Source organism: Micrasema longulum, unplaced genomic scaffold (assembly GCF_059751315.1).
Source record: "Micrasema longulum isolate JH-2025_06_02 unplaced genomic scaffold, ASM5975131v1 h1tg000206l, whole genome shotgun sequence".
Classification (NCBI taxonomy): domain Eukaryota; kingdom Metazoa; phylum Arthropoda; class Insecta; order Trichoptera; family Brachycentridae; genus Micrasema; species Micrasema longulum.
The window spans coordinates 496,308-508,938 of record NW_028277411.1 but is presented as its reverse complement, the minus strand read 5'-3'; the positions used below and the strand labels follow the sequence as shown (position 1 = coordinate 508,938).

Sequence of the window (12,631 nt, the reverse complement as noted above, 5' to 3'; positions counted from 1 at the left end):
AAAAACGTTTGAAAGCAGACTTTTGAATATTACACAGTTTGTAAAATGGTCACTTAAACCAGCTAATGACAGCAATGGCGAATGGTGATTTTATTTACAGGTAAGCTTTTAAAAAAATGCATATAGTACTTACATAGAAGGTACATAATATAATGCAAGTAATATATACTATAATTTGATATTTTTCTGTGGTTCTGTGTGATATAACTCTCATTCATGAAATCAACTCAAACGACGTAACTTTGTGATAAATTATATTACATAGATATATTATCCATTACTTTAATGCATAACTCATTAAAAAAATTCAATTGAAATGTCAACTGGCCGAATTGTTCTAGAAATGAATAGTGCTAAAAACGGCCGCGTCAAGCGCCATATGTCCTGCAATATGACTCATGAAAGTAATTATAGTCTTATGTCAAAAGTACCATCTCAAAGAAAAATAGCCCTTAAGAAATAATGTTTGAAATACTGTTTTCCAAATAAAGAATTTTAAAATAATTTGTGTAATCTGCAAGTTTAATCAAGGAGAAAAAACCCGCACTGGGGTTAAGACATTTAAAATATAGTATACTTATTTGTATGGAAAAATAAGCTGGAATAATCGGCTAGTTTCTTGGCTCACCGCAGGCGCTGGGCGCGCTTTATTAAAATTTATATTTATATTAAGATAAAAATACAAACGGTGGAAATGAATTTAAATAAATAGTTATTATTATTTGTTTTTCTGTTAATAAAGTTACAGTAAAACATTAATACGGTTAGTCAAATATAATGGTAAGCTGCGCATAATCGCTTCTATTCACGGTTCGCCCCTGAATGACAGGTCATAAGCCTTGTAAATATCTTGATTTCTATTCCTTCTCAAAAATATTTTTCTCTCTTTTGAAAGAAATTTTAAAAGAGTTGCTGTTTAGATCAAAATACTAAATAATTCACCTTTATTTGATGCCTTACAAAAAAAAATAGAAAATCAAGTCTTATTTTTAATTAAATTGGTGGAATTTTCAACGCGAAATGACCGATTCTACGGGTTTATATTTCCCATTATTTTTTCGTCTCTTGAAGATGAGTTCTATCAAATTACATTAAAAAATCTCATTACATTTTTGAACGGTAGATACATTCTCGGAAGGAAAAACTGTAGAAAATATCGCTCATTACTTTTCAGTTTCTTTGATAAATTGCTACAGTGTCAAATTCAAAAGAATATGAAACATTTTGTCTCCCAAAACATCCTCATCCCATTCTGGTATGATGGCAAAAAGTCTGCCTCGTGGTGTAATGGTGATTTCGTTTGCCTATCGTGCATGAGGTCTCGATTTGATTCTCACCAGGGTTGACATGAAATTTTCATTTGAAAGGGAGTTTTTATAGTCTCTTGATTTCCCTTTTCAAGATTTTTACCTGAGACGAAAATATTCATTTAGGGTTCAGGTTCTATTTCACACACAATATTGTTTTCTTGATTCCGCCCTGTCACTGCATATTACTATCCAGATATCATCTATTATTACGATTTCACTTTATTTTTAGTTTAATATTATGAAAATGTTTTTTTTTTTTCAATTAAACTGAATTTTCCATTTCCAATGCAGTTTCTTCCATATTTTAAGCTTCATATTATGTTTGTCGCTACATTTTCCAAAAGTGAGTTATTTACAACTCTTTAAAAATATCCCCCCAAATAATATTTTTTGGATAAATTATAAGGACGCAAATATTTTTTTGTAGAATAAGATTTTTTTTACGTCAAAATATTTGTAGATATGTGATCCTGAATAGGGCAATTGAGAGGAGATGAGTCAGCCTCCTAGTGTAATGGCTGGCAAGTTCGCCTATCATGCTTGAGCTATCAGGTTCTATTCCTGAGAAGATCGACATGAAATAATGACTAAACGTTTAGTTTTACACAACAATATTTCATATTCGTTGACTAGCACCTGAAGCGTAAGGCTGATCATCTTACCTGTATGTAACAGATGATCGATATACGTTGTATTTAGTTCAATAATGCCGTGGCCTACGCACCATTGGGCGCAGAAAAAGATATGCTTATTACATGTTGGTCCAATATCCTTCAATCTTCTAACTAAGGAACTACAAAACATTAAATCACTAGTACAGTTTAAAGTAGGTTTGAGGTCTTGGATTAGCGTAGAAGGAACAGTTAAACACATTCTTTAAAAAAAATAAAAAAATAAACGCATACTGCAAATAAATCATGTTTTCGTAATATCAGCATTTGTTAATTTGGTTTTTCTTTTATTTTTTTTTCTTTTCTTTTCATGGTCATGTCATACCATATTTATATGCTATAAACTTTTTAATTATTAAAAAAGGAATGGCCCACGCTCAGACGCTGAAGTCTTTGTGGGCATTTTTTTCCAATTTATGTTATAGCTTAATTTTGAGATGTATTTTTCTAAAGTGTATATTTAAAATCATATTTCTATGTACATAATATATGAATGAAAAAATAACCAAATAATTAAAAAAATAAAAAAAAATATATATAAAAAATTATCAAGGATTAGAATTAAGAAAGCTATCAAGATTATAACAGGCAAAGTAAACACTTTTACGAAAAAAATATTAAAGTATCGGCAATTAGGCATTTATTGTAACATTTACCATTCTGCCTACGTTTGAACATTCACATTCTTTTAATTCTTCCATCTCACTAAAATCAATAGATCTTTGAAAAACACAGTATAAATACATAATTGGCGGATTTGCTTGTAATTAAGATATTTTACGCGGAAAGTTACTAAAGAAATAAGTGTCAAGTACAACCCGATAGCCATGAAAAAATAAAACCTCGTAAACATATTTCGAAGCTATAAAATTAAAAGTTTCGCGAGTATGGTGTAAAATGAGAAAAGTTATAATTTGGGATAAAGATGAAACTTTACTAGGAAAACTTGTGAAAAATTACTAATGTATTTAAAAAAAAATTTATATATACCTTCATATCTTCATATCAAAGAACGGCTAAAAGGATCTACGATGCAAATGTTGATGGATGCAGAAAACGAGGAAGACCGAGAAAGACATGGCACGATCAAGTCCATCAAATACTTGAAGATGGACATGTCAAAAGTAGTAATAATCGGCGTGCGTGCATGAGAAGATGTATGAATGTAGAGAAAGCGAGGTCTGCATGCCAAGATAGAGTGTTATGGCGTTCTATCCTCTCTGCCTACCCCTACGGGGAAACGGCGTGATGGTTTGTTTGTTGTTTTGTTTGTATATCTTTTTAGAAATAAAATATGCTTTTTTTATATACGGTACTGCGTAGAATGTATACCCCGTGTAAAAAAAGGCTTCAGTTTATTTAAATAACATGTTACAACAATGACGGAGAACTCCTTAAAGAAGGGAATATAGAATAAGGAAGTCCGGAATATAAAAAATACATTTTGAAATGTGCAAATTAGCCCAGTAGTGTTATTTTGGATGCTACATACAATGACGTGTAGTGTGTATATGTATTATGTGTTATTATGTGTGTAAGTTTGTTGTTTGTACCGAAGACTTTTTTAATGAGGAAGTTAGGTGGTTTTCTTTTTTAATTGTTAATAGACTAAAACTAAGGCAAAAAAGTTTCTTTAAATTTTTATATATCGTATTATCAGCGCTACGATTTTTCAAAGTTTTGTATTTATGAAATAACTCCGCGTGTGACGTCATCTTTTCCGCTTATTCTCATTCTGTTTTTCCCATTGGTCCATCCATAGTAAACAAAATCTTATCGGAAATCTTCCATAGCTCTCATATCATAGGTTTATTCATATAAACCAATGGCGTCATTCAAAGTAGTCCGTTTTTATTTAAATGTTTTTTTTTGTACTTTTTCAGTTAACTTTGGAGTATAATTTTACTCTCCAATTTTTACCGCGCGCAAGAAAACATTTATTGTATCAAATTTCCTGTGGGGTTTTCTTTTTGCAACCGGTGGGAATTGATCTCGTGACGGGAGTTTCAAGGTTTGACGTCTGACCAACTGAGCCACGACGCACAATGTTTCACTTCATTCAGAATTTTTGAACGATGACTCATGGAAGTATACGTATATCAGGATAATCAGCTTGATAAATTCATGCCTATTTGTTTTGATCAATTCATGCGTTTACTAATGATTGCATCCTCATTTGTGAAAACTGATTATATTCTATTTTTTAGTGGCTATTATATATACCTTGCTTTTGTTATATGCAAGGTTTTATCGAATATATTTATCTTTAGGTTATATTCAGTTGACTTTAACATTTTTCACCGTAGATAACAATTATAAAAATAAAAACAGAATCAGAATAAACAAAATAACTCTAGAAATATTATATTAACAAATAATAAAAATAAAAAAAGTCGTAAAAGTTGGACACAAAAAAAACAAAAGGAGCTAGAAACCACCATTAAATAACTTAGTGTGCTCGATTGTCCCTGTAATGAATTGAACAGTCTCTTATCGTGTAGTGATAACTTAGTTGCATTCATTCGTTCGTTATCGCGCTACGGTCAAGGTTGAATTTTGAGTTTTAGGTGATTTTTTTTATTCAGAAAAAATAGGGATTACTTCGAAAAGTATGTACTATAGTTTTATCTCAAATTTTATTTTTAAGCATGGCATGTGCTCCTGTAAAAAAAATGTGCAAATTAGGTCATAATATCGGCCATATTTCTTTTGTTTTTGACTTGTCGAGAGTTTTTCTCATAAACTTCAAAAATTGTATTTTAATTTTTTTTCTGCACTATACAGCAACTTATCTTCAATTTAATCTTCTATCGTTTTTTTCTCGCAAAATCTAGTGTCACGTTAATTTTTTTAAATTTTCAAATAATACTTACGCGATTTTCAGACAAGAGATTTTTTCAACATATAAGAGTTTATCGAAGCAAGATACTCGTATGTTTATAATAAATAATGTTATAAATATATATCAGCTAAAAAATCAAATTTGTTAAGCTTTATACACATACTTTTACGTAGATTTTAATTTCTTGTGAATTTAATTTTTTTCTTCAGTGAACTACTATGTAATTTATTTTCTTTATAATTAACGTATTTTAAAAAAAAAATCATCATTGCAGGATGAAATACACAGCAAAAGTGTGTATCGAGACCTTTTAGCGTCTAGCTTGTATGAAACGATACACTGTGCGACGCCTGTCATGGACATTGTCAACTCATCGTCATCATAATCATCATTCATCATCAATGGTGCATGGGGCGCTGCATCGATACATCAATTGCAGCGTATCTTGATATTTTTTTTTACATGAAGGTAAGATTATCAGTCTTACGCTTCAGTTAACCAACAAGCTACAAAAAGTGGCTTGGTGGGATTTTAGTTTTAGTAAAAATATAACAAGTGTTTTTTTTTTTTAAATTGTAAAAATGTTTTATTATGCTATTAAATAAATAATAAAAAAATACTACGAAATATGATGCTGCAAAAACACACTTTAAAATACATATTTCATATCAACTCTGCCGGGAATCGAACTTGAAACCTCTTGCATGGTAGACAAACGCGCCGACCATTACACCATGAGGCCGGCAATAATTCAAACTACAGGAAATATTTGATTTAAGGTTTAAATTGACAATGTTAACATTTAACGTAGTTATAAAAATTGAGACAATTCGAATTTTTGATGTTTTATTTAATGCACAAATTACACAATTTTAGTATCGCACAATTATAATTTTTTTATGTCCCGACTTGTCAGAAAATTCCATGTTAAGTCGGGACTCTTCTATATATAAATCAAAAACATAGAGAAACATATTAAACAATATACAAAATATTCATTTTAAAAAATGCAAATAATTAAAAATTTTACCAGTCAAGAAATGAAATGCAGAAAATTTATTCAATAGTTACATGGCAATATATTATAAATAATTTATAGTTATTTTATAATTTAATTAGGTAATTAATTGATAGTAAAAAAAAATTTTTTTTAAAAATACAAAAATACAAAATAATTCATGAAGTAATAATACTAATAATATATATATAATAATAGTTAAATACTTCCATAATAAATGCATGCATTATAATATTAAATTAAACGTAGATAGTTCTGGTTCACATTTATTTCATAAGATGCAAGGAGCGACCGAAAAAGCAGTACAATAAATAATATGAAGTATTTTGGTTTTATTTTTTAGATTTATTACAAGTTAACAAATTTGTTTCCTTTGTTCTCTCTAGAGAAAAACTTTTAATGATGTAAAAAACTTCGACATGTTATGAATAATGAACCAAGTTTTCGAACGAAATACACCATATAAATAGTAATATTACCTACTAGTAACTGTTTTTCCTTTATTATAATCAAAATTTCGACGGTGACATGTGAACAAAGAAAAATCGGAACACTATGTTCATCCTCAGATGCCTCAGAAGAATAGGAAAATATCAGGTTTTTTTAAAACATTTTAAAGTATTAAAGGTTCATGAAATACTGTCCAGTAAAAAAATATTTTTTTGTTACTTATTAGTACCTAGCATAAAAAATATTTTTAAATGTGTAATTTCGAATTCCCGCGAAAGAGGTCATTCCATTGGCCACGCCCCCAATACGTCACGATTTGTGTTCCAGGGCCCCGATTACAATGGGGAGATAGCAGAGTTATCTTCGACTGTCTATAAGGTAAAATCGAAATTGTGTTTACTTGTAGGAATATTTTTAATATCTTTATCGGAGACATGTAATTGAACATGATTAGGAAAAAAAAAAAATTGCATATTCTATTTTTTACACAGAAAATTTCATTTTACTTTGTAGATAAAATTGAAGACGACTGTAATTTTGGGATTGTAATCGGAACCCTGACCATTCAAATTTGTTTAAAACATTGTCACAAATCTGGAAGTTACAATTATCAAGGCCAAACATGTCTCGTTTTTCTAGTGACGTATTTAAAAAAAATATATATTTGAAAACATTTCTCATATGGATTTATATGTTGACGGTATTAAACATGCTTTCGGTAAAGCAAAAAGTAATTTTAAATACTTTAGTATTAATATTTTAATTAAAAAAAAAAAATTGCCTAATACATCATCCATGTACTCGTATGTAGGTAGATTGAGTGTCATCAAAAAGCGTCTGGATTTTAAAACTATGTTTTGTTTTTGAAATTATTTCTGTAAATATATTGTTTATTAGTTAATGTATAGAGCTAGGTGTTCAAATATTATTTGCACAACTATCTAAATAAATACATGACGTTACATTTAAATCTTTAAATTGGTTATTATAGTTATACTTTTATTGACGGCATTTATTTTTCTAATGTTTCATAAATATCTAACTTTATGCCTTCTTTTACAAATACTTATATTTTTATTATCATCAAAAGTTTTTCTTTTGCTGATGGTATCTTTTTGTTATTCAGTAAGATTGAAAATATTCAGTGCTTATTTATTTTAAGTTTCGACACAGGTACAGTCATGTTCTGAAACTCGTCGGCAGATTAAATTTATTTGATTGATTTCACACAAAGTAAATATGTTGTTATATTATTCAACTTGGAAAATCACAACGTTCGCGCTTCAATATTGCTTAAGTATTTTGTTTTAATTCTTTCACAGTACAACATAATATTTTCTAGTCCTACCTGTGTGGAGTTTAAGTTCAACCTCTTGTCTGCTATGGCATCCGCGCTCCCCCCACATCCTCCCCTCAGCCCGACGGAGTAGCATCCCCCGCGTCTCCCCCTGCGGTACCGCTTCCAAGCCACCCTTAACAAAAACATATCCAAATTAATACCGAAAAGAGATTTTATCACACAGCAAATAAAATGGAAAGGTTATTATCATCATAACTCTATTTGAACTCCAATTGCTGCAAATCTCCATTATTACATACATGAAAGCAGAATAATCAGTCTCCCACATCAAATCTAGTCTAGTGAGTATAAAAATCGCAATTCTAATTTAATATTTACTTCGCTGAAAATTCAATGAAAGACCTCAGTCGTCGTAAAATATATGTTTAAAATATGGTTTTACCCCATACGATTTTGCTGTTCCTTGGCTATCTGATCACCTTAACTTTAAGTAATAAGTGCTAACACTTTATTTGCACTAGAAGACTACAGATTCAACACTGGCTTTTTTTCACCATTGCCAAGAATGCTAAGGCTTTACAGTGAGGTGTCCAAAGATAGCTCGGTTGATGACGCATTCCTAAGGCAAAGAGGGTTATGCAAGAGGAAAATATTTAGCTCACTTTTCGAAAGATAAAACATGCCAACAAGGCAATATATTGTCGCTCCCAGATAATAATTATTTATTTGCTTATTTTGTTGCTATATTATGTAGTTCACAATATCAAATTTAAGGTGATTCTAAATGAAAAGATGAAACTAATTCATAGATGGCGTTTATAATTTTTTTATTGAAAAATGTCATTTTTACGTTTATGTTCAATGGAAATTTTACAAAACTTGGTTTGCGGAAACTTTACACTATATTGATTGTAACAAATATGAAAACAATTTAATTTAAGTCCTTTTCTCAAAATGGTGGACAACACAAAAAATAAGAAAAATATTTACAATTTAAGTAAAATAAGAAAATAAACGTAAAAATGGCATTTTTCATTAAAAAATTATAAAAGCGCCAACTTTAAGTAATTAGTTTCATGTTTTCGTTTAAAATCGTCTTAATGTTGTTTTGAACATACTTTGTGTATCTTAAATTACAAAAAAACGGATGGTCGAGATATTCTACATTCGTTCCAATACAGTGCACTTTGTGCCATTCGGAGCGAATAGAAATTGTTTAGATTTAATATTTATCTGTGGGTAGGTTCCAGTTTATTTTATGCATATTTTGGTGCTTACGTGGAGATACCCACAAAGGATATGTACGGCAAGAAATAGGCTTTCTTTCTCCTTCTTGCTCCCTACCTCTGAAACAACAGTCGTGTTCATAGGTCCCTGCAGTACCTTATTGATTTAACTTTAAATTTTCCAAGATTAAATCTCTAGAGAGAATCAACGCCTTTCATTACAGCTCACAGCTACAGTAATATAAGATAATATGTTTGATACATCGATACAATTAAACAAGTGATAGAGTTCTGAGAAAAGGCTAAAAGGCTTCATGGTAAATTTATACGAGCTATAACGTTAATATTTTAATAACTAGCGTCATGTTTTTTTTTCATATTAAAGATTCTTATTTATTTTATGTAAAAAAAAAATATATTTTTATTTATTTATTTGGAAGTTCAACAAGGATACATAAAATACATTTTTTAAGTAAGCATTACTAACTTTCTTTATTTATATCCTCAATTATAGAACTCCACCATCTTTCATAAATTATATAAAAAGGTGTGTAAAATCTATTTTACTTAAATTGATTTTACACACCATTTTATATTACTTATAATAAAGATAAACTTAAGTAAAAGATAAGAATAAAGATTGATTTAAAGAAATAAAACTAAGTTAAACATTAGAAACAACATTTTTTTGTTTTTAAGAAAAGTAAAGAGAAAATAACAACATATAAGATGTAATAAAATAGATTAAAATTAATTTACATACCCAAAAATAAGGATTAGGCATTTGATTTAAGACGCATAGTAATATATTTTAATAATCATTTGCTCTATTATGATAAGTGTCAATGTTAACTTTTTTTTCTATTTTGTTAAGGAGTCTTAACAAACTTGCAAGAGGGTTAAAATGTGCCATATTGTTTGTAAAAATTGGAAGGTAAAATGTATCAGGTGATCTCAGACGCCCACGGGAAATGTACAATGACACATTTTCAACACAAAACACTGAGTCAACATTATTGTGAATTATATTATACAGTAGTAAAATAAATCAAACTTGCCGGACCAGTCTCAGGACTCGACTGTTCCTTCATCAAATACTCATTATATCGATAGTACTTGTGTTAAATTATGAGAAAATCGTCATTAGTCTCTGTATGCAACAAGCGGTACATCGGGCTAAAGGATTCTGTATTAAAACTGAAATCGCAGCGTATCTAGAACATTTTTGTTATATGGAAGGTGAGGTCAATAGTAAAAATAGGATGGTATAACGTTTTACGCTCTCTACCGACTCATACGAAAAATTTTCGTGGCGGTTTGTTTGTTTGTTCTTTTTGGAGCTTCTCGCTACTATCCGTGGCCCTGTCATAGGTCCTGTCGGATATTCAGATCTGGTGGCTTCTAAAAAGAATTTCAAGGCTTTTAAAAAGTTTATATTTGTAGTAATCATTTCGGCGAATTGATCATGTCCAATCAATTTAATCCCAGTCAGTGAAAAATTCACTTCCCTCTCTTCTCAAACCAATGAAATACATATTATGTACTTCTGGATTACTTTCTTTCAGCACAAAGATGCTAAGGCTACCAGATTTCAGAGAGCTCCTTCGGGCAGCTTTTCTCGTTTGACAACGAGCAAATTTTCCATGTATGTGGGCACCGCCAAGGAGACTTATGTCCTCAGATGCGGTGTGCGGTATGTAGTGGGTAAGCTGTTTGTTCTTTTGATTTAAGTACCCACAGTTCCATACTAATCCCAGTTAATTTAAGATACTATGACTAGCTCATAATATATTGGATTTTCTCTGACAGCTTTTGGTCCTTAGAATATCAACTAGAGTACTAAAGATGTACATATTTGCCCGGATATAAAACGTGAACTATTTCAATAAAAAGGCAGAGTGAAATAAAATTCCTTACAAATAAAATCGTCAATGGTTGGGGAGAGTACCCATGAATGCGACATTTTGTACTTAATCTCTCTAACTTTTACGAAAAACTAAACAAAAGAACAAAAAGGAAACGTGGTTAATATTTAACTGACAAATATGCGATACGTTGTTTTTAATCATTTAAAATTTAGTAACAGACATTTGTAAAAAAAAATCTAAATATGTCCCATTCATAAACACCTTCCCATGAATGAGACACTAGTATACCTTGAATAGGACATATCGTCATTGTACCGGCAATATATTTTATGTTGAATGTTTTTTTTTTTTTAAGTATTTTTAATTTCTCATTGAGACTACACAATTTTGTTTCAACAAAACTTGCTCAAATATTTTTTCAAATAAAAAAGGCATTTTCCTCTTTTTTATCAATAAAAAAATGGATTCAAAAAAATCCATCATCAAAAGATGCATTGTTTAAATTATTCACTTAATTTTCAAATAAATGTCAACAGATATAACCGGCCTAATAATGATATATTCAAAAACAAAATTAGTTGAAAAAAATATGTCTTACCAAAAAAAATAAGTAAACACTTCACATGATACTAGAAGATTACATTCTATCACTTCTTCACAATATTTTGAATAATCCCACTTCGCTTGTTTATTCTAAGAGAGCTCTTCTAATCTCTATCACAACATGGACTATCTCTTTGTTCTAGAAATGAGAGAACTATTTTGATACCCTTTCACCACTTTAATTTTCTTGCCCCCTCTTTTGCAGTAATAGCTGCTTGATTGTGGAATGATCTACTCTCTAATGTTAGAGATACCGACTTCTTTATTTACATGTAAATCGAGATTGAAAAATCACTGTCTAAATGTTTGAGTTGTTCTTTTCTCCTTCTTTTTTCCTTCCCGTCCTCTCTCCTCTTTTCATAGTAAAATGTGAATTTTTAGTTAATTTTAGTTTGTTATTCTGTATAATAACCAAGAATATATGCATGTAGAAGAAATTGCATTAAGGCAATATGCCCGTCCTTAAATGCATATGTATTGCATATGTATATAAAGTGTTAAATAAATTATTGAATAAATAGTTAGTTACATGTGTACGTTCATACCTTCTTTCATGATATTAAAAGTAAATAAAATAATAATAAATAAATATTAAATAATAAAAAATAAATCAAATAATATTAAAATAAAGAGATAAAAATAAATACATATAACTAAAAAAATACTGAACAAAACAATACATATTTTTGATTCAAGCCATTGTACAACACAATATTAATTTGTTTTCTCCAACGCACATTTGACACTTGTTATCAGATATGAAGAGAACATAATTTCTTCATGCTTCAATGTAATTTTTTTTTCATAAAACCCTAATCAGGACAAGCGTATTTTGTATGTAAATACGCGAGATGAAAGTGTTTTTTACGACCGCGAGAGCGTTTGGAATATCACCCCTGGTAGTGCATGGGCACCCCGTTGCAGTTATTTCGATCATGTATGCTATTCATGATCACTCCACGTGTACTATTCAAGGAAATCTATGATTATTAGAAAAACACGTAAACCAATAAAGTTATATTTTAGTAAATTTCTTAAAACTTAATGTTAAATATCCTTAGAGAATCTACTTTAATACTGTATATAATTTATCAGTGCACCCGGTATAACTTAAAAGCATAAATTACCGCAACTTTATCTAAAAAATGTCACTTCCTAAGTATTAAGAGATAATTATCGCAATATTTTTGGCTAATGCATGATACCTTGTTTTATATGTGCAGTGTGCACCCTTATTTAGATAAACATACATTTTTTTTCAGAAGAGATAATAAATATAATTAGTTTTAGACTCTCAAACATTATTTAAAAGCAATCACACTTACTCTATATGTTTATCGGTT

At 29.7% G+C, this 12,631-nt stretch overlaps 1 protein-coding gene across 1 annotated transcript in view; it reads right to left on the bottom strand.

Moving 5' to 3' along the window:
* Window positions 1–12,631, bottom strand: part of LOC148283743 (uncharacterized) — a 119,674-nt gene that overhangs the window by 61,155 nt on the left and 45,888 nt on the right. Inside the window, exon 3 of the mRNA XM_088243331.1 lies at window positions 7,640–7,763. Within this exon, the coding sequence (XP_088099457.1) occupies window positions 7,640–7,763 (124 nt within the window). The remainder of the gene's footprint in view (window positions 1–7,639; window positions 7,764–12,631) is intronic.